Genomic DNA, 23,003 nt, shown 5'->3' with positions numbered 1-23,003 from the left:
ATAAATGTTTTTAATACATTGATGATTGTGGATTGTTTATAGATGGGAGCTGCACCTGGCATTTAAAGTTTATTAATATTATTTTAGCGCCATCAACTTTATAACTTCAATATATATATATATATATATATATATATATATATATAGTAGTGATCCTGGCTTTGACTTTGTGCCAGACAGTGTGTATGTGTGTGTGCCAGTAGGGCAGTGTGTATGGAGGGTGTCTGGGTCAGTTCGGGGACCTTGTGTGTGTGTGTGTATGTGGGGAGAGAGCATAAAGAAGATCCTGTACAAGATTCAGTGAGACGTGAAAAAGAGAGGTACAGCGACACACGGTGCACCTGTGGAGAGGGGAGGCTGGCCACGATGTGCACGATGGGCCCGCACCAACCATCTTGCCGCAGGAGGAAGTGGAAAACTGGAAGAGTGACCATCTTGAGCCGCAGGGCGATCAGCAAAACAATGCGGCCTACGCGGAAGACAAGCCACCTGGTAAGCCCACATGGGAATGTTTTGCAACCAAAGCAGAACAGAATGCATGGTTTGCCGATATGCAACTGATACAGCTCCTTAAAAGACTATCTGAGTTTTCACTGATACAACTGCTGTTAGAAACCAAGCCTGTGAGTATTCAGAATGTACAGCAATGCTTATGTGTGTTAGCAGGAGGGGGTAGATAAGCCTTGACATATAGCGGCAAGGATATAAGCCATGAAACTACCCTGGCCCAGTCTGTACCAGACGCTGCACAGACTCCGGAAACAGGACCTACACTACAGGACCCACCCCCTTGTTACATCACACCTACCACCAGCCGGAAGTAGCTGAAAGCAGGGCGCTATGACGGAACGGCCACCTGGGAGTCCGAAGTTTGAAATGGTGGCATGGGCCAATGCCTGGAGTCCGGAAACAAAAAGCCACCCAGCTTTCAGCAGCATTGGAAAGGGAGGTGTTTCAGATATTGCTGGACATAATGAGCATCTCGATTACGAGGCTGTCAGTCAGTTGGGGGCCGCCGACATTCGCAACTTAACCTACTGGTGATAAAACGAGTTTCCCACAGCTGTACAGGAAGGCCTAGCCATAGATGCCTTCCTCCATGGCCTCACCAACCCAACACACACATCTGTTGGCAATGCAGACAACGAGGGCACTTCCTCCGTGACTGCTACACGCCACTACCTGCGTTGCTGCGCCCCCTGCCGTAAAAACAGGCTGCGGCCATTGCAAGATGGACACCGTGAGTGGTGTCCCAACCCATGCAAAAGGTCTTGTCTCTATTAGGATGAATACAGTATATATATACACTCACCTAAAGGATTATTAGGAACACCTGTTCAATTTCTCATTAATGCAATTATCTAACCAACCAATCACATGGCAGTTGCTTCAATGCATTTAGGGGTGTGGTCCTGGTCAAGACAATCTCCTGAACTCCAAACTGAATGTCTGAATGGGAAAGAAAGGTGATTTAAGCAATTTTGAGCGTGGCATGGTTGTTGGTGCCAGACGGGCCGGTCTGAGTATTTCACAATCTGCTCAGTTACTGGGATTTTCACGCACAACCATTTCCAGGGTTTACAAAGAATGGTGTGAAAAGGGAAAAACTTCCAGCATGCGGCAGTCCTGTGGGCGAAAATGCCTTGTTGATGCTAGAGGTCACAGGAGAATGGGCCGACTGATTCAAGCTGATAGAAGAGCAACTTTGACTGAAATAACCACTCGTTACAACCGAGGTATGCAGCAAAGCATTTGTGAAGCCACAACACGTACAACCTTGAGGCGGATGGGCTACAACAGCAGAAGACCCCACCGGGTACCACTCATCTGCACTACAAATAGGAAAAAGAGGCTACAATTTGCACAAGCTCACCAAAATTATACAGTTGAAGACTGGAAAAATGTTGCCTGGTCTGATGAGTCTCGATTTCTGTTGAGACATTCAGATGGTAGAGTCAGAATTTGGCGTAAACAGAATGAGAACATGGATCCATCATGCCTTGTTACCACTGTGCAGACTGGTGGTGGTGGTGTAATGGTGTGGGGGATGTTTTCTTGGCACACTTTAGGCCCCTTAGTGCCAATTGGGCATCGTTTAAATGCCACGGCCTACCTGAGCATTGTTTCTAACCATGTCCATCCCTTTATGACCACCATGTACCCATCCTCTGATGGCTACTTCCAGCAGGATAATGCACCATGTCACAAAGGTTGAATCATTTCAAATTGGTTTCTTGAACATGACAATGAGTTCACTGTACTAAACTGGCCCCCACAGTCACCAGATATCAACCCAATAGAGCATCTTTGGGATGTGGTGGAACGGGAGCTTCGTGCCCTGGATGTGCATCCCACAAATCTCCATCAACTGCAAGATGCTATCCTATCAATATGGGCCAACATTTCTAAAGAATGCTTTCAGCACCTTGTTGAATCAATGCCACGTAGAATTAAGGCAGTTCTGAAGGCAAAAGGGGGTCAAACACAGTATTAGTATGGTGTTCCTAATAATCCTTTAGGTGAGTGTGTATATATATATATATATATATATATATATATATATATATATATATATATATATATACAGTACTGTACTGCAGAAATGCAGCCCAAAACTTGCAAGGAATCTCCACCATGATTCACTGTTGCCTGCAGACACTCATTCATGTACCGCTCTCCAGCCCTTCTGTGAACAAAATGCCTTCTGTTACAGTCAAAAAGTTTGAATTTTGACTCATCAGTCCAGAGCACATGCTGCTATTTTTCTGCACCCCATTTCCTGTGTTTTTGTGCATAGTTGAGTTGCTTGGCCTTGTTTCCACGTCGGAGGTATGGCTTTTTGGCTGCAAGTCTTCCATGAAGGCCACTTCTGACCAGACTTCTCCTGACAGTAGATGGGTGTACCAGGGTCCCACTGTTTTCTGCCAATTTTGAGCTGGTGGCACTGCTGGATATCTTCCAATCGTGAAGGGAAGTAAGCATGATATGTCTTTCATCTGCTGCAGTAAGTCTCCGTGGCTGACCACTGTGTCTACTGTCCTCATTGTTGCCGTTGCTTTGTGCTTCTTCAAAAGAGCTTGGAGAGCACATCTGGAAACCCCTTGTTAGCTGAGTTTGGCTATTCCTCACCCAGTTTTATTCCTCCTACACAGCTGTTTCTGTTTCAGTTAATGATAGTGTTTCTACCTACATATTGAATTGATGATACTTAGCACCTATATGGTATAATTGTTTAATCATACACCTGACTATGCCTACAAAATCCCTGACTTTGTGCAAGTGTACCTAGAAGAATTGATGCTGTTTTGAAGGCAAAGGGTGATCACACCAAACATGGATTTGATTTAGATTTTTCTTCTGTTCACTCACTTTGCATTTAGTTAATTGATAAATATAATCTATTACCATGTCTATTTTTGAAAGCATTAATGGCCATTACACGAGGAGAGCTGGACAGGGCCATAGAAGGCCATCAATCCAGCAGCAGGACCGGTATCTGCTCCTTTGTGTGAGGAAGAACAGGAGGAGCACTGCCAGAGCCCTAAAAAATTACCTCCAGTGGGCTACTAGTGTGTATGTTTCTGACAGTTTGGTCAGTTTAGTCCATTACGATCAACAATTTGCAGCAACTCTGCAGGTGAGGTCTTATCTTTGCTAAAATGTCTGAACTGAATGTGTTAATCAGCCAAGGCTTTATTCAGGTCTTCTGGATTTGTGGAGGAGAGTTTATCAGCTCTTGTGTGCAAATCACTTTCTGTACTGTCCTTGCAGAACAGAACACCAAAAAGATCATAGACATCGATGTATGCATCAATCTGTTTGAGCCTGTCCATGATGACATAATATGCCTCGACTTTAAATCTCTCATCAGTAAATGTAGCTTCACTGTCATCAGAGGACTCATCCGCAAATCGCTTTCTCTTTCTTAAGCGCCGGACGTCATATTGATAAGACTGTGTAACACTGATAGTGCCAGCGGATTCTTCTACCTCAGCAAACTGCTCTCGAAGTGTGCCAACATAAGAATTTAATGACCGCAAAAGGCCAACAGCAGTTGTTAAGTCCATGTCACGTTTTTGCAGATTAACACTTGTTGCCTTAAATCTGCTTAGCACCCTGTTCCACAATATAGTCATTAGCACTGTTTCCAGCTTATTCAGTTTACCAACGAGTGCAGCAGCTTCACGTCTTGTGTCTGCCTTCTCATCACAATCATTGGCAATTTTTGCAAGTGCATCTCTAATTGCATTGTAGCTGTCATGGAGAGCCTTGGTGGAGTCTGCCCTACAGCTCCATCTTGTGCCACACAGAGATTTGAGGGTCAAACTAATGTGAGTGTGACTGTCATGACATATCTTATTCCAGCGTTGAGTGGATGCGCTGCAAAAGGTATAAAGTGATTGTAATAGGTCAAAAAAGGATGTGACCTCCTCACAGCTTTCATCTATGCTGTTCATACCAACAAGATTCAAAGAATGACCGGCACAGGGCATGTAGTGAATTAAAGGGTTTTGTGTTTTCAAGTGCGCTTGGAGTGCGTTATATTTACCAGACATATTGCTCGCATTATCATAGCTTTGCCCACGGCAATTTGACAAATCCAACCACAGGTCTCGAACCATTTTTAATACACATTCTGCGAGACTTGCACCTGTGTGGCTATGCAGAGGCTCAAATCCAAGGAATCGCTCAACTACTTTCCCCTCAGTACTGACGAATCTAAAAATACATGTCAGCTGGTCTAAATGCGATAGATCTGGTGTTGAATCTACTACTACAGAAAAATATTTGACCTGTTGGATTTCCGCTGCAATGATGTTCTTAGTTTTATTGCACATTAATGAGATAAACTCTTCACATATTCCAGAGGACAAGTAAGAGGGCTTACCTTTACCCTTCTGTCCATGCTTCTTGATGTGTTCTTGTAAAAAAGGGTCAAACTCAGCTATCAGTTCAAGCAAACCCAGGTAATTCCCATTGTGTGGGGATCCCAGTATTTCGTCATGCCCTCGGAATGGAAGCCCACTCTCTCCCAAAAACGTGACAACAGCTACTACACACCTCAAGACCTCCTTCCAATAATTTTGTTCCGTCTCTATCTGCCGGCAAAGTGAAGCATCCACTGTGGATAGATGTTTCGATCTGTTTAATAAAGCAAGCATGTGGTGTCGGTGATCAGTGCTCTTTTCGTGGTCGGATATCCTCTTGGAATGTTTCTAGTCACAGAAGCCGTTCATGAATGCATGACTTTGGGATGACAAAAGTTTGCATGCATAGCAATAAACTAATCCAGTTGACGGGTAGTAAAGTAGCCATTACCTAGGCACAATTTCATTGTTTTGGAGACGCGAATGTAATAAACCGTTTGTTAGAGAACGTGTTCTTCCCCCGATTCCACAGTCTTGTACAGATGCTGGATATTTGGCAGCCCGGTTCTGATAGGCTGCAGGCCCACATTGTATAGCCTCTTCCCTCACCTGCTCTGTAATGGGCCCCCATAAAGCCAGGTCAGCAGGAACAATGTACTGATGCTCGCCTTCATACTCCACTTGGGTGGAGCTCGAGTCTAGCCATTGGTTTACTGGCACTGTCTCCTCTGGTTGCTGAGGCTCATCAGGTGCACTGCTGCTTCTCTGCTCAGAGGTGTCATCATCACTGTTGCTACTGGATTGTTTAGCAGAGCTAATATTTGTGCCATCGTTAGTGCTGCTAGCGATTATGATTTCAGTGCAACCCCCCGGCTGCTCGTGCTCGGCCTCGGTGTTGGAACGAGTAAAGAAACTACATATTTGAGGAATTTTTTGTAAATTTGCTAACTGTATTCTTTCTTTAACTTTTTTTATTTTTCGTTTGGCACTGCCACTTTGTTGCTGCCGCTTATCGATTACCCCACTGCATATTTTGGCGCCATGCCCAAGATTCAAATTTTCGCGCAATCGCGCTGTAACGTGTCACGCGCAGTACGCTCACTCAAAAAAGTTTGAAAACCACTGTTCTGTATTACATGCCACCATAATATGACAGTTTTATTATATAATTAAAAAAGATAATCTGAATATTGAATTCACAAAGTAAATTAAAACACGTTTTAATGAAACATTAGACACATTTGCTTTTCTGTCAATAGATTTAATAAACTTAGAAATAGATTAAAACAGATTAAATATATTAGTAATCATGTGACTACGGGAGTAATTACAATTATGGTATAGTTTAAAGCACACATATGGAAATACAAGAGATTCTTTTAAGCTTTATGTTCCACAACAAATGCTGTTTCCTCAAACTGTGTATATAGACGTGCTATATATTGGTACCGTTACAGCTCATTGAAATAATGTTTCATTCCTCCTGAAAAGTGATGAAATTAAAAGCTGTTGCATCATGTGTACTTGCATGCCTTTGGTATGTCATAGAATAAAGCAAAGAAGATGTGAACAGAGATAAATTATTGCTCATTCTACAAATATATTCTAAAATGGCCTGGACACATTTGCTGATACCCCTTAGAAAAGATAATAAATAATTGGATTATAGTGATATTCCAAACCTATTAGTTTATTTAATTAGTATCATACGTCTCCAATCTTGTAATCAGTCATTCACCCTATTTAAATGGAAGAAAAGTAGTCACTGTGCCATTTGGTATCATTGTGTGCACCACACTGAACATGGACCAGAGGAAGCAAAAGAGAGAGAGAGCTGTCTGAGGAGATCAGAAAGAAAATAATAGACAAGCATGATAATGGTAAATGCTACAAGACCATCTCCAAGCAGCTTGATGTTCCTGTGACAACAGTTGCACATATTATTGAGCAGTTCAAGGTCCATGGAACTGTAGCCAACCTCCCTGGGTGTGGCTGCAATAGGAAAATCAACCCCAGATTGAACAAAAGGATAGTGCGATTTGCAGAAAAAGAACCAAGGATAACTGCCAAAGAGATACAAGCTGAACTCCAAGGTGAAGGTATGTCAGTTTCTGATCGCACCATCCGTCGCTTTTGGAGTGAAAGTGGTCTCCATGGAAGAATACCCAGGAGGAATCTACTTTTGAAAGAAAAATATGAAAAAGACAGACTGGAATTTGCTAAAATGCATTTTGACAAGCTACAATCCTTCTGGGAGAATATCCTTTGGACAGATGAGTCAAAACTGAAGCTTTTTGGCAAGTCACATTAGCTCTATGTTCACAGATGAAAAAATGAAGCTTTCAAAGAAAAAGAACACCATACCTACAGTGAAACATGGAGGAGGCTCGGTTATGTTTTGGGGCTGCTTTGCTGTGCCTGGCACAGGGTGCCTTGAATCTGTACAGGGCACAATGACATCTCAAGACTATTAAGGCATTCTGGAGCGAAACATACTGCCCAGTGTCAGAAAGTTCTGTCTCAGTCGCAGGTCATGGGTCCTCCAACAGGATAATAACCCAAAACACACAGCAAAAAGCACCCAAGAATGAATAAGAACAAAACATTTGGACTGTTCTGAAGTGGCCTTCTGAGTCCTGATCTGAATCCTATCGAACATCTATGGAAAGAGCTGAAACTTGTAGTCTGGAGAAGGCACCCATCAAACCTGAGACAGCTGGAGCCGTTTGCTCAGGAAGAGTGGGCCAAACTACCTGTTAACAGGTGAAGAAGTCTCATTGAGAGCTACAGAATATGTTTGTTTGCAGTGATTGCCTCTAAAGGTTGTGCAACAAAATATTAGGTTGAGGGTTCCATCATTTTTGTCCATGCCATTTTTATATGTTTTATTATGTCCAGTTATGTTGAAAAACAAAAGCAAAGTCTGATTTCTATTAAACATGGAATCAACTGGTGGATGCCAATTACTTTTGTCAGTTTCAAGTTATTTCAGAGGAAATTGTGCATTATTTGTTTTTTGTGGAGGGGTACCAACAAATCTGAGCACGTCTGTATAAGTGAATGTGTGTTTCTTTATTTCTTTCTTTTACTACGTTGATTGATTCTGACTAGGACCGCTCCGGTACCTTTTTTTCTACAACTACACCACTGTACATATATATATATATATATATTTAATTGCAAATATTTCCTGATAAAAGTGAAAATTCTGCATAAGTGTAAAAGTTCCATAAGGGATTCTGTTTATTTTCTATTATTGTGATTTTGAAGACATTTTCCCCATCAGATGTTTTTTGGTATTCTTTTCTGGATTTAATAGAATAATGTAACATTTGGGGACAAAAATACATGAAAGCAACCCAAAACTTGAAGCCAGAATTGCAAATATCTCCACAGCTACAGTGAACTTCCCAGGAGAGCTGATATAAGCTGGGATAAAGGTGATCCAGACTGCACAGAATATGAGCATGCTGAATGTGATACATTTGGCTTCATTGAAGTTATCAGGCAGTTTACGAGCCAGAAAAGCCAGCACAAAGCACATGACAGAGAGGAATCCAATATACCCTAACACAGCATAAAACCCCACTGCTGATCCTACATTGCACTCTAGAATTATTTTTTCTTTATAGTATTTTGTGTTTTTATGAGGAAAAGGGGGTGATATTGTCAACCAAAGGACACAAATCAGGACCTGTATAAGTGTGAAAGCAAGAACACTTAACCTCTGCTGTGTGGGCCCAAACCATTTCATAATATTATTGCCTGGCAGTGTAGCCCTGAAGGCCATTAACACCACTATTGTTTTCCCCAGAACACAAGAGATGCACAGGACAAATGTGATGCCAAATGCTGTGTGGCGCAACATACAGGACCACTCAGAGGGCTGGCCAATGAAAGTAAGTGAGCAAAGGAAACACAGAGTTAATGAGAAGAGCAGGAGGAAACTGAGCTCAGAGTTATTGGCTCTGACTATTGGAGTGTATCTGTACCAGAAAAAAATTATTGCTGCTGTTATGGTCAGACAGGCTCCAAATACAGAACATGTCACTAATACTAATCCCATTATTTCTTGAAAGGAAAGAAATTCAACAGTTTTTAAGATACATTGATTTTTTTCTTCATTTGATCTATATTCTGTAGGACACTTAGCACAGTCCACTGAATCTGAAAGTAGAAGAAAGCAGGAGCAAGAAAAATTGTGCTATGAGTATTACATGAATGATAACAGTAAATCGGGAATAATGCTTTAAATGATAACCAAGACCAAACACTCTGAATTGATAAGATAAAGCTTACAAATAATTACATGAATGCACAAATCAATAAATACATAAACACATAAAAAACACAGGTGATATATAGATATAAAGATTTTTCTCTCTTTCTTGAAGAATTATGTTATTTTTGTTGATTTGTTAGTTTTATCAATTACCTTTTTCAGTTATTGCTTACCTATTGTATTACTGACTTCTCCCTCAGCACATGGAATGCAGTCAAAGCAGCAGATTGGCTTTCCTTTGACAATTGCCTTACGAGTCCCTGGAAGGCAGCTCTCACTGCAGACTGACTTTGGCACCTGAAACACAGAGCTACAAAGTCAGAATTTTATTACAAATTAAAGCAAGATTTCAATTAAGAGTACACCTGCTATAATTATTTAATTTTATATTTATGTCTCTGTGTATGTGAAGGCTTGTTTGCTTCTGTTTCAGCCAGTATGAATATTACCTCATCCCGATCACCAGCCCACACAGCACTGACTTCATTCATTACAAATCTCTGTCCTTCTGGTAAGGAAGCATCATATAGACCAATAACTTCAAATTTTGTGATTCCCTCCTTCTTAAGCTGCCAGTTCACTAATGCATATCGGGCTGCTGGATCCCCATTTTCATCAAAATACACCTTCTCTCCATTCCAGGTTGTGAAGTTAACTTCCTTCAGGTAATGTAATACCTACCGGAAAAAAAAATATATATATATCATTCAGTGAGGAATCTTTCCAAAGCATCATCTCTGCAGTACAATTTGATCATTTTCTTGAAGATATTATTCATGCTAAACACGTGATATTGATTCACAGACTAATAATTGCAACACCTTTCATGTTCCAATACATTAAAAGGACTACATAATATAGTTAGGTCCATAAATATTTGGACAGTGACACAACTGTCATCATTTTGGCTCTGTATGCCACCACAATGGATTTGAAAGGAAACAATCAAGATGTTATACGGATAACTCTGTGTGATCTGAGACAAAGACATCACTTGTTGTCTTTATATGACACAGGGGGTCTCTGGGGTGATTAGATAAACATGTAGTGAAGTTCAGACTATTGTTTTGTAGGTAATCTCAAAGGTTTGATTTGTTAATCTGCACTAATCTGCCCTTAAGACTAATTTCATAATTGCAATTGTGCTTTTTTAATACCTGTCTCCTCTGAAACTAATGAGTTTGTTCTGCAATGGCCAAGTCAATCACCTGACCTGAATCTAATTGAGCATGCATTTCACTTGCTGAAGGCAAAACTGAAGGCAAAACACCCCAAGAACAAGGAGGAACTAAAGACAGCTGCAGTACAGGCCTGGCAGAGCATAACCAGGGAAGAAACCCAGCATCTGGTGATGTTTATAGGTTCCTGACTTAGTCATTGACTGCAAAGGATTTGCAACCAAGTATTGAAACTCACAATTTAATTACTGATTATGTTAGTTTGTCCAATTACTTTTGAGCCCCTAAAATTGGGGGGACCATATATAAAAATGGGTGTAATTCCTACATCCCCAATTTGGATGTAACTACCCTCAAATTAAAGATGAAAGTCTATACTGAAAGCACATCTTGATTCCTTTCAAATCCATTGTGGTGACGTACAGTGCCAAAAAGACGACAATTGTGTCACTGTCCAAATATTTATGGACCTAATTGTATATCTGAACATTACATTTCAGAGGATGATAAAGTTAACTTTCATTTATTTATTTTTAAATTTTATTTAAATAAAAATACATTTATTTATTTTCTTACCTGCCATGGTTCTGTCTTGTTTTTGTTTGCACATGTTTTATTTTGAAAAGGTCCTTGGCCATTTTTGCATGTAAACAGATTATGTAATGAGTGGGCTACAGCATACACTGCTTTATACACATTGTATAGTATCCCCATATCAGAAACATCAGTGTATTGGTTATTTCTTTCTTTCAAGGTTTCCATCCCTGTGCATCGATTACTATTTTCCTCTGTAAGGCTACAATTGAAGATACTTTCCCAAAACAGATTGAAACCAGTGTTTCCAGGTGTGTTTGATGGACGGACATTTAGAATGAATTCTTTCAGACCTGGTATTTCTATATTTGGAATTGCCAAGCCAATCGCCCCACGTAGGATTTTGTAATTCTCCAATGATGCCAGATACCTGTCTATTATCCACCCTTCAGTGCCCACCCACTGGAGGCCTGTGACATTCATAATCAACAGTTCTTTTACCAATAAATCAATTTCAATATATGATGCAAAAGCAACAATTACCTTTGAGGATGATTGTTTTATAATCTTTGCAACTGTCAGGAATTTCTCTCTAGGATGAGTTGTATATATGGCCTCTGAATATTCAATACAAATCCCCTCCTGCTTTGCAGCTTGTATAAAAGTAGTCATCCCATTGTTGCCATAATCATCATCAGTCCTAATGGCCCCAACCCAGGTCCATCCAAAATGCTTGACAAGCTTTGCCAGTGCTCTGCTTTGGTAATAATCACTTGGGATTGTCCTGAAAAAGGTGGGGAACTCCTTCCTGTTACTGAGGCATGCACAGGTAGCAAAATGACTGATCTGTATGAGAGAAATGGAATGTAACATTTTCAAAATATATACCTTTATGAGCAAGGAACATAAGATTAAGATGATTGTCCAGTTTTGTATTTTCTATCTCTGAATGCTTCAAATTTTGTAAGTGGAATACATCCTGTACAAAAACTTAAGCAGAATTGTTGTCCTGCTTCTTGGTGAATAATTTTTCATAATGATTTAATTACTTTCATAAATGCAAATCGTAACTAGACTGTATTCTTTCCTTTCTTAACTTTGTACAAAACACATTCTGATATAATTTAAAAATCTGATCATAAACTGAAAAGTTGATTCTTTTGTCAGTATTGTTGATTGAATGAATGCACTCATACACACAAACCTATACAGCTCTGGAAAAAAAATAAGAGACCACTGCAAAATTATCAGTTTCTCTGGTTTTACTATTTATAGGTATGTGTTTGGGTAAAATTAACATTTTTGTTTTATTCTATAAACTACTGACAACATTTCTCCCAAATTCCAAATCAAAATATGAATGGAATGGAATGTCTGCCATACATGTAGAGATGCTGATTCAAGAAAAATTGGCAGTGGTCTCATAATGTTTTCCAGAGCTGTTGATAGATTGCATTATAGCTAGATAGATAGGTATATACATTGATAGATACATGGATAGACAGAGAGATGCATAGAACTGTAGTAGACACTTAGATTAAAGTGTGTTTCTCTTCAGAGCATTATTAAAGTTTTCTCACCAATGGTATCCCAAATGATCCAATAGTTGCTGCAATTCCCCTTGTAAGTGTGGAGCTAGGGTGTCCTATGATTGCATGGACAGTGGTTGGTTTGGTGCAGGACTCATCTGAGAGATTTTTTTGCTCCACATTCATTAAAGCCATTGATGATTGTATAGACAAACTTATAGTCTGACAGGCATCATATAATTTATAGCCCAAGGAAACATTCGGAAGAATATCTGACCTGTTATTTATCTCTTCAATTGTAAAGATCATTGTTTGAGGATACTGCAATTCTACAGGATGTAAACTGTAGGCAAAATGCATTGATTAAATTATACTATTCATATAACATTCTGAGATGAAGAGAATACTTACAATGAATTATCATACTACTACTAGCACAACTGCTGCTCTTGGTTCAAGTGTCAAGTGTGATTACATTCTAAAAATATATTTTATAACAATTGCATTATAATTTTAAAAATATTATAATTTATTTAATGTAAAAAAAAAAAAAAAGAAAACTTACCCATTACATTGTATTTGTCCTGGGTTGGCTTTAAATTCTTGATTCACTTTGATAGGATTCACATGAAATGAAAAAACACCTCCTATAATGATGTCACCTTCTTTTGAAAACTGAGGCAGGTCTTGTGTTCCATAGGGCTGACAAACTGGCTTTTTAGCCCTTGTGAAAAAAACAAATAGTACTATTTTTGCAAGCAACAACATCGATAACTGTTTCTTTTTCCACGTCTAGAGCCAAAATATTTGAGTTCAAAGTGATTTTATAGTGCAATGCAAATCTCCTGTGTTTAAATTAAATGAAGCACCAAAGCATGAATTCTCAGTGGTGACCTCAGTGCTTTAATCTCCTTGAGCACTAAGATACAATAAACGAAATCGCACTCACGGCGGACTAATTGCTTATTGAAACTCTTCTGGTTAGCTTTATGCATTCTTAAGTTGCAAAGAAATGTTATTACATTACACAATGTATACTAAAGTTTAAAACTGTTTAAGATATGATGAATCTTGCATACATATAGGGCACTGAATTGTCTAAGCTGTAGTCAGTCAGAAAATGTAACCAATAAATCAAGATTGAATCACATAATTTAAATAGTGCTTTCAAATCTCCCTTATATAGAATATTTGTCACAGTAGAACAACAAATATCTCTCTGAGTTGACTGGTATTTTTAGTCAAAATGACACATCAAAAATTGACTGGGTATATTCACCTGATCCTCGCAATTCTACATGCATCGAAGCGCCTAGTAGAAGAAAATGGTATGCATTCAAGGGGAGTGGGGGCCACCACTGTAGCTCCTGCAAACAAAGGCATATGCATTGAGCCTTCACGATATATTGTAGTCTATTGAACAACTACCGCAAATCTCCACTAGAGGCATAAAAACGCTGCTTTATCCTAAGCTTTCCCAGTCCCCCAGAAGCTGGCATTCACTTGCTTCAGCATTACATCTCACAGCTTCCAGGTACGCAAACGGCATGCTTTAGCTCTCAGGCTCTGCACTTCCAGAAGCCGCTATTCACTTGCCTTTAGCCTTATTCTCTCAGTTCCATATACAGTGCTGCATTCGTCACTTCATTTGGCACATGAGCAACAAGGAAGAGCGGTGGAGCGACACCCCCGGGCTCTCTCCCAATCTTCCGAGTCTTCACGTCGTCGTCAGCGAAAGAGGTCAGGCTCAGCGCTCAGAGAGCGCGATGAGGCCATCCTTGCTCTCAACAACAGGATGGACCAAATTTGCGCTCTCCTGGCCGCGCAGGCAGCGCAAGTAGCACAACAGGTGCCGCCCCCAGGCAGTGTCGCGTCACGGAGACCCTGCTCCGGAGGGCGTATGAGGCTGGAGCCCAAGCGGTTCACCTCAGAAACACCGAGAGCCTGCTGGCCCTGTACTTGGCCCAGCTGACAGAGCCCTCGTAGCAACATGGCGCATCACCCACCCCGCCCCCATCTCGGAGATGGCGGCAGCGGCGGATTAGCTGGTCACGGTGATGTGCCAAGGGGCAAGGGCGAAAGGGTGATCCTTGGCATCCATTGTGGTGGCGCACCGCCAGCTTTGGCTGTCCCAGGCATGGTGTGTCCCTGAGGCGGACAGGACACTTTCGACTGAAAGCTCTTCTGACTCAGAGCTCGTGTTGCCTCCAAGCAGGGTTGGGGAGCAGTCTGCGATGGACGTGGCGCCGTCTCCTTTACGCGTTCCCACGATTCCCCCTTCTCCTGGTGGTCCTGGAGAAGGTCAGGAGAGAACGAGCAATAGTTCTGCTGATAGCCCCACGGTGGCCTCTCAGATTCTGGTTCGCGGACCTGATCGCCCTCCTCCAAGGATAGCCTTGGTAGCTCCCAGTGAGAGTGGACTTGTTGTCCCAGGTGCAGGGCATGCTTTGACACCCCAATTCGGGCCTCCTCCAGCTCTGGGCCTGACCCCTGAGCGGGAGCGATTGATTGCCTGGGTTCTGTCGGACGCGGTAGTTGTCACTATTCAGTCGGCGAGAGCTCCCTCAATGAGGTCGCAGTATTCCTACCGCTGGCGGACATTTAGCACCTGGTGCCAAGACGGCGGTCAAGACCCAATTAATTGCCCCATCGGGGTCATATTGCAATTTCTACAAGAGCTGTTGGACCAGGACAAGTCCCCGTCCACACTCAAAGTGTATCTGGCGGCCATCTCCACATGTCATGTTAGAATTGATGGCGAGCCTCCTGGGTCTCATTTTCTGGCTGTGCAGTTTCTAAAGGGAGCTCGACGGCTATGGCCTCCTCAAACCCTTTCACTGCCCACATGGCGTCTTGATGTAGTGCTGGACACACTTTCCCAAGCTCCATTTGAGCCACTGAACTCAGCTGAGTTTCTCCAAGACACGTGAGTGAGTTACACGCACTGTCCGTACACCCATCGTGTGTCTGTTTTGCAGAAGATGGCTCCAGGGTCAGGCTACGGCCTAACCCTGCGTTCCTCATGAAAGTGCTGTCTCCATTTCATGTCAACAGGCCTATTGAGTTGATGGCTTTTCATCCTCCTCCCTTTGCTTCAGAGCAAGAGAGTCGGTTTCACCTGCTCTGCCCTGTGCGGGCCCTCAGGTGCTATTTGGAATGCACTAAGGACATTCAGCGCTCAGAACAACTGTTTGTGTCTTATGGAGCGTGGACACAGGGCCAGGAGCTTTCAAAGCTGTGCCTCTCGCATTGGATTGTGGACACCATTACCATGGCCTACGAGTCCACCGGAACCCGGTGCCTAATCACCTGGTGGCCCATTTGACTCGAGGTGTTGCCACATTGTGGGCCCATTTTCAAGGTGCCCCCTTGGCAGACATTTGTGCAGCTGCAGCTTGGGCCTCACCGCTTACATTTGCTCGGTTCTACAGGTTGGATGTGACGGGACCGGTCCCTTCCATTGGGAACCCGGTGTTGGCTGCAGTCAAGCCCCAGTAGCCTATGGGCTCTGGCTCCTGCGTTTCCTCTCCCACTCTGCCCCTGTAAGTGCATCCTGAGGGGGCTAGTGAACCGTGTCTTTCCCTTCCACCAGACTATGACTTCCAGTCGAGCGCCCACGCAAGCTGCTCCTGGATGTACAGACAGCCCTGTCAATGTGTTCCCGGGGCTTGTTGTGCGGCCTACAGGCATGTTGCCTTACGAGGCTGCCCTGTATAAAGTTCATTCATTGTAATTGTGTTGCGGTGGTGCATGCTTTGGCCTGTACCCCACTCTGTATATTGGTCAGCAGGTCTGTGGCCGCTCTGGCTGTATTACACCATAGAGCAGGGGACCGCTGCTGTTGTCCTCCAGCAGAGGACACTTGAGTTCTCCAGTGCCCCGTTGTGTACATAATTAATTTATTCACACTGTAAGAGCTGTAGTTGCCCTGCGTTAGCTGCGCTATTTGACATGGGTCAACTGCTCCTGTGTTCCACGTGTGGTGCATGAGCCAGCTCCTGCACCCCGTGATGTATATATCTGTTTATATGTATTATATGTTAAACAGCAGGACTGTGGCTCTGTTCAAAAATTGTAGAATGGAGTTCACTGCCGCTGTTCCCAGCTGATGGTGCTTGAGTTTCGTTGCCTCGCTGTGTATATAGTTCCTTTGTTAGCACAGTAGAGCTAATGTTGCCCTGCGTCAACTGCTCCTGTGTTCCATGGGTGGCGCATGAGTTCATTCCTGCGCCCCATGGTGTATATAGTTTGTTTGTACGAAATCTAAATTGTCAGCATAATGGGGCTCTTCCATAATTGTGCTGCGCGCTGACAGCATGAAGGTCTTGCTGTCACGCGATATGTTTAAATTGTATATTGTTCAGCTCGGCTACTCTGTTTACTAGCCAGCTATGTATTATATTGTATTTTTTTTTCTCATTGGGTCTGTGGCCCCGTCCCTATTGGGTTAGCGGTCTACTGCCATGATATTGTGCGGAGGCCACACAAGTGCTTGATTGCCTGCGCTAGACATTGTGCAAGTAGATTATGACCTCGCTCCTAGCTGCACTAGTAGAGCAGCCGGCCTTGCTCTTGTAAGCGGAGGGCGTAAGAGCCCCTCTTTGTACAGTGAGGGAAAAAAGTATTTGATCCCCTGCTGATTTTGTACGTTTGCCCACTGACAAAGAAATGATCAGTCTATAATTTTAATGGTAGGTGTATTTTAACAGTGAGAGACAGAATAACGACAAATAAATCCAGAAAAACGCATTTCAAAAAAGTTATACATTGATTTGCATGTTAATGAGGGAAATAAGTATTTGATCCCCTATCAATCAGCAAGATTTCTGGCTCCCAGGTGTCTTTTAGACAGGTAATGAGCTGAGATTAGGAGCACTCTCTTAAAGGGAGTGCTCCTAATCTCAGCTCGTTACCTGTATAAAAGACACCTGTCCACAGAAGCAATCAATCAATCAGATTCCAAACTCTCCACCATGGCCAAGACCAAAGAGCTTTGCAAGGATGTCAGGGACAAGATTGTAGACCTACACAAGGCTGGAATGGGCTACAAGACCATCGCCAAGCAGCTTGGTGAGAAGGTGACAACAGCTTGTGCGATTATTCGCAAATGGAAGAAACACAAAATAACTGTCAGTCTCTCTCGGTCTGGGGCTCCATGCAAGATCTCACCTCGTGGAGTTTCAATGATCATGAGAACGGTGAGGAATCAGCCCAGAACTACACAGGAGGATCTTGTTAATGATCTCAAGGCAGCTGGGACCATAGTCACAAAGAAAACAATTGGTAACACACTACGCCGTGAAGGACTGAAATCCTGCAGCACCCGCAAGGTCCCCCTGCTCAAGAAAGCACATGTACAGGCCCATCTGAAGTTTGCCAATGAACATCTGAATGATTCAGAGGAGAACTGGGTGAAAGTGTTGTGGTCAGATGAGACCAAAATCGAGCTCTTTGGCATTAACTCAACTCGCCGTGTTTGGAGGAGGAGGAATGACCCCAAGAACACCATCCCCACTGTCAAACATGGAGGTGGAAACATTATGCTTTGGGGGTGTTTTTCTGCTAAGGGGACAGAACAACTGCACTGCATCAAAGGGACAATGGACGGGGCCATGTACCGTCAAATCTTGGGTGAGAACCTCCTTCCCTCAGCCAGGGCATTGAAAACGGGTCGTAGATGGGTATTCCAGCATGACAATGACCCAAAACACACAGCCAAGGCAACAAAGGAGTGGCTCAAGAAGAAGCACATTAAGGTCCTGGAGTGGCCTAGCCAGTCTCCAGACCTTAATCCCATAGAAAATCTGTGGAGGGAGCTGAAGGTTCGAGTTCCCAAACGTCAGCCCCGAAACCTTAATGACTTGGAGAGGATCTGCAAAGAGGATTGGGACAAAATCCCTCCTGAGATGTGTGCAAACCTGGTGGCCAAGTACAAGAAACGTCTGACCTCTGTGATTGCCAACAAGGGTTTTGCCACCAAGTACTAAGTCGAAGGGGTCAAATACTTATTTCCCTCATTAACATGCAAATCAATTTATAACTTTTTTGAAATGCCTTTTTCTGGATTTTTTGTTGTTATACTGTCTCTCATTGTTAAAATACACCTACCATTAAAATTATAGACTGATCATTTCTTTGTCAGTGGGCAAACGTACAAAATCAGCAGGGGATCAAATACTTTTTTCCCTCACTGTATATGCTGATTGCAGACAGTTCCCGGTAGAGAGTGACTATGGTCCTCGCTCCTGGATGGCTCAGGTACGGCCCTACAGGGCCCCTGAGGTTACTGTCTGGAGTTGTGTTGCCGAGGCCCCCTAGCGGTGCACATCGGGGCAGGCTCCCTTATCAGCTCGCTGCCTCCTCCCTTGCGATGGTTTTGTTATACAGTAACCCCTCCCCTTTGGGCAGTGCTTCCGACTTGAAAGATAATGATAGGTTGTGTATGCAACCACGGTTATCTGAAAAAGGAAGCACTGCCCAAGGGTTACAAGGTCGTGCGGGAGTCCTGGCTCCCGGCAAAAGAGGACGAACCTGCGCTGACGTCACGTTTTATGGAACAGGATGTGGGAAGGGACCTGTTCTGAGTGATGAGCGCAGGGGCCAATGGCAGCTTTGATAGAGTGACGTTTCGATCAGGTTCCTACGGAAGTGCGCAGAAACCCCTCCCCCTTGGGCAGTGCTTCCTTTTTCATATAACCGGGGTTGCATACGCAACCTATCGTTATCGTACACGAGGCATCATATATTTTGTAGCCCAGGGAAACATCAGGAAGTAAATCTGAGCTTTCATTTATTTCTTCAATGGTAAAAATAATTGTTTGAGTAAACTGGATTTCTGCCTTAAACTATAGATTAAATGCATTGAGTAATATATTAAATTGTGAAAGTTATAATAATAATAAACGTTATAATCATGCTGTTATTTCTTAAAATATGTATTATTATTATTATTATTATTATTATTATTATTATTATTATTATTATTATTATTATTATTATTATTATCATGATTATGTTGTATTTATTAGCAGACACCATTATCCAAGGCAACTTACAAAGTGCAAAAATAAAGTGCAGTACAAGGCATAACATAATATAAATTCCAATTCACATAATACAGTGCAATTCAAAGCATAATACATTTTACTAATTCCAATTTACACATATATGAGGTCTTACATCCTGGACTGTAAAAGCTGATAAATGCAGACAAGATGTTAGGTCACAGTCAATGTCCAGGGGAATGGAGCATGGGGGCAATCAAAATAAACAATACAAGTTCTAGTAATGCAAGGCAAGTAGTATGATAAACGTTGTATAAGTGCTATGTTACAGGAGAGTAAATGACAAAATTGGAAGTACTGTCTGATCGCCGGAAGGAGATCAAGGACTCTGCTGTCTTGGCTTCAATGGGAAGGTCGTCCCACCAATTAGGGGCCAGGGATGAGACGGAGCGGGCTCTGGAGGAAGGAGAGTGCATTATATTATATATCACTTACCCATCACATTCTGTATTCCCAGGGTTGATTTCAAATGTTGGATTTACAATGACTGGTGTTCTATGGAATGAGAAAACATCTCCTATAATGATGTCACCTTCTTTTGAGAACTGAAGCAGGTCTTGTGTTCCATAGGACTGACAAACTGGCTCTTCAGCCCTTACAAAAAAACAACAACAATGAATACTACCTCTGTGAGCAGCAGCATTGTTAACTCAATTTTTCTCCTTTCATAGCCAAAAGACTTTAAGTTAAAACACGTTTTTAAAGGTAAGCAAAGCTCTTGTGTTTATATTAAATGAAGCACCAAAGCATGAATGTTCAGTGGTGTCCTCTGCGTTTCAATCTACAGGAGGACAAAAATGAAAAGCAATTATTATTATTATTACTTATTATTATTTTTATTTATTGGCAGACACCCTTATCCAGAGCGACTTACAAAATAAGCACAATACAAAGTGCAATAATACAGTTCAGTACAAGGCATCAAACATTACAAATTCAAATTAAAGCAATTCAAAGCGTAACACATTGTACAAATTCCAATTTACACAAGTAAATACAATAAATGAGGTCTTACATCCAGGAAAGTAAAAGCTAAGTGCAGTCAAGATGTTAGGTCACAGTCAAGGGCTACAGGAACTCTGTGAGCCGCAGAGTTCTGGATGAGCTGGAGCAGGCGGGTAGTAGTCGGAGGCAGGCTGGCCAGAAGGGAGTTGCAGTAGTCCAGGCGGGAGAGGACCAGTGACTGGACGAGCAGCTGTGTCGAGTAGTCGGTGAGGAAGGGTTGAATTCGGCGTATGTTGCTCAGGAAGAATCTGCAGGTGCGTGTCAGCGTGGTGATGTGCTGTGTGTAGGAGAGCGCAGGATCGAGGGTGACTCCTAGATTTTTAGCAGAAGAAGGAGAGAGTGTGGTGTATTTCAAGGGGATTGAGATGGAGAGATCAGCAGAAGGTGAGGAAGAGTGGGAGGTAGGAGGAGAACCAGGTGAGAGCAGTCCCAGAGATTCCAAGGTCAGCAGGGCAGGAAAGGAGGATGGAGTGATCGACAGTGTCAAATGCTGCAGAGAGATCAAGGAGGATGATGCCTGAGGAGAGGGAGGCCGCCTGGGCACAGCTGAGGGAGTCAGTGACTGCCAGGAGGGCTGTCTCAGTGGAGTGAGCTGTGCGGAAGCTGGATTGCAGAGGAGGGGAGGGACAGACAGGACGAGACGTGAGAGGACAGAGAGAGTCAAAGGAGGAAGTGAGGGAGGAGAACAAAGAGGAGGTAGTGCAGTTGACAGATAGATGGGAAAAACAGTCAATGGAAGGTGAGAGAGTGAGGGCAATGGAAGCAAGGGTGGAGGGGGAGACGGAGCAGAGATTATGGCGGAAGGTGACAGAGGGAGTGGGTGGGGTGAGAGGGAGTGGGTGGGTACCGGTAGCTGTGTATTTACTCAGTGAAAAATGTATTGTAAATCATTTCTGAATCCCCCATTTTATATGGAGTTTTTATATGTGTGCATAGGCTATATGCAAAGGAAATAATGACTACACATCTCAGAGAAAGAACAAACTATTTAAAATGTTTCTCTACTGGCAAGACACTTAATCTGAGATTTTAATTAATATAGTCCAATTCGTTAACTACACAACCTAGAAACCAAGGGAGCTTGCAAACCTAATTATTACTTCTCTATATACATTTGGTTACTTACCCTTTTTATGTATGTATTTATGTATTTATTTCATGACCATTATTAGTACTCCCATCACTATTAATCTTTCACTTTCCCACCTCTCCCGCTTTTTCTGTTATGTCCTCTTATGTACAGTGTTGTGGATTATATACTGTTCATGCACCACAACGCATCATTTATTTATTTATTTATTTTATTATTAAATTACTATTATTATTATTATTATTTTTTTTTTTTACGTGTTGAATTCAAATAACAGGCGAAATCTGGAGGTTTTTTTTATTTTTCATTACCGTTATATATATAAGAACATAAGAACATAAGAAAGTTTACAAATGAGAGGAGGCCATTTGACCAATCGTGCTCGTTTGGTGTTCATTAATATCTAAGTGTAGTGTTAAGGGGGAGTGTATTTTGATAGAGCATTCTAGCACCGAGCTGGAGCTCTGATCTAAAGAAGACTTCTCCCCCGAAAGTTACCAGAATTCCTGAGCTCATCGGCCCATGAACTGTTCTATATCGAAATGACAGTTTATGGAGTCGGCTCACTGAGAATGGGCCAAATGGCTTGGAATCCCTGCTGTGGAAACGTCTGGGGAATAGTCCCTGGAGGTAATAAAACCCTTTGAAGCGGGCGAGAGACGAAATCCCGAAACAGAGCTACGAACCCAGGCAAACCGGCATTTCCAAAAGATGGCATGGATTGGGATCAGGCATGAATCGAGCCTCCTCCAATAGGAGACTGGGAGCTGGCACAAATTCAAACTCGCAAACTCAAGAACCAATCGACTATGATCTGAAGGCATAATAGGCAATGCACAGCACTCTCTCTCTCTCTCTCACCTGAACCAGTAACTCACTGCCTCAACTCAGCTGAGCTCTGTTGCCAGAACCAGAACCGGAAACCAACCAAGTCTTTGCCGGCAACAGAAGAGTTAAACTGGGAGAAGGAGGTTGAGCCGTACGAAGAATTCTTTAAATAATTTTCTTAAGTAAAGAACTTTTGAACCTGCACCTGCCCGCATGTACCCACCTGATCAGTGGAGTTACTACAGCTGGACAATTGACTAAGTCGACTGTAATACAGAAGTGTTCAGTCATTTAAATAGTTATTGAGTCTTAAGAAACTTGACCCTTGGAAACGAACAGAGACCTGCTTTCCTCAAAGACTTTGTCTTCAAGTAACTACGGTGGAAAACCCTGCTTGTCAAGAAGACATCCTGTGCACACCCTTGGAGCCTTCAAACCAGTGGAAAATCTGTTTGGAAAAGACTCTACTTTCGCGAAACCCCAACTTCCAGGTTCATCGACTGAAATGGAAGTTATTGGACAAAGCCGAACCAGACTGCCTTTGTTCCAAACCACACGCATCTCGTGCCATGTGTTTTTATCTGATCCCAAAGGCAGAGAGGCCTCTCTGCGACGAAGTTCAGAT

At 42.5% G+C, this 23,003-nt stretch overlaps 1 protein-coding gene across 1 annotated transcript; it reads right to left on the bottom strand.

Moving 5' to 3' along the window:
- Nucleotides 1-8,121: 8,121 nt before the first annotated feature.
- LOC136753887 (extracellular calcium-sensing receptor-like) lies at nucleotides 8,122-13,159 on the bottom strand. Its single transcript, XM_066710270.1, has 6 exons — nucleotides 12,957-13,159; nucleotides 12,443-12,734; nucleotides 10,905-11,708; nucleotides 9,600-9,827; nucleotides 9,324-9,447; nucleotides 8,122-9,035 (listed from the first exon to the last, which is right to left on the bottom strand). The coding sequence occupies exons 1-6, from the start codon at nucleotides 13,157-13,159 to the stop codon at nucleotides 8,122-8,124; spliced, it is 2,565 nt and encodes an 854-aa protein (XP_066566367.1).
- Between the last annotated feature and the right edge of the window lie 9,844 nt (nucleotides 13,160-23,003).

Source organism: Amia ocellicauda, chromosome 7 (assembly GCF_036373705.1).
Source record: "Amia ocellicauda isolate fAmiCal2 chromosome 7, fAmiCal2.hap1, whole genome shotgun sequence".
NCBI classification, from domain to species: Eukaryota; Metazoa; Chordata; class Actinopteri; order Amiiformes; family Amiidae; genus Amia; species Amia ocellicauda.
Note: the sequence above shows the minus strand (reverse complement) of the source record. Positions and strands in the feature narration are given on the sequence as shown.

What these genes read in the sequence shown, in the direction of transcription:
- LOC136753887 (XM_066710270.1), bottom strand. Translation starts at nt 13,159, where the DNA reads ATGTTGTTGCTTGCAAAAATAGTACTATTTGTTTTTTTCACAAGGGCT. An exon ending in GGGCTGGTGATCGGGATGAG is followed by an intron (nt 9,448 to 9,599) that starts GTAATATTCATA and finishes TCTGTGTTTCAG; the next exon opens with GTGCCAAAGTCAGTCTGCAG. An exon ending in AGAAGTCAGTAATACAATAG is followed by an intron (nt 9,036 to 9,323) that starts GTAAGCAATAAC and finishes TTCTACTTTCAG; the next exon opens with ATTCAGTGGACTGTGCTAAG.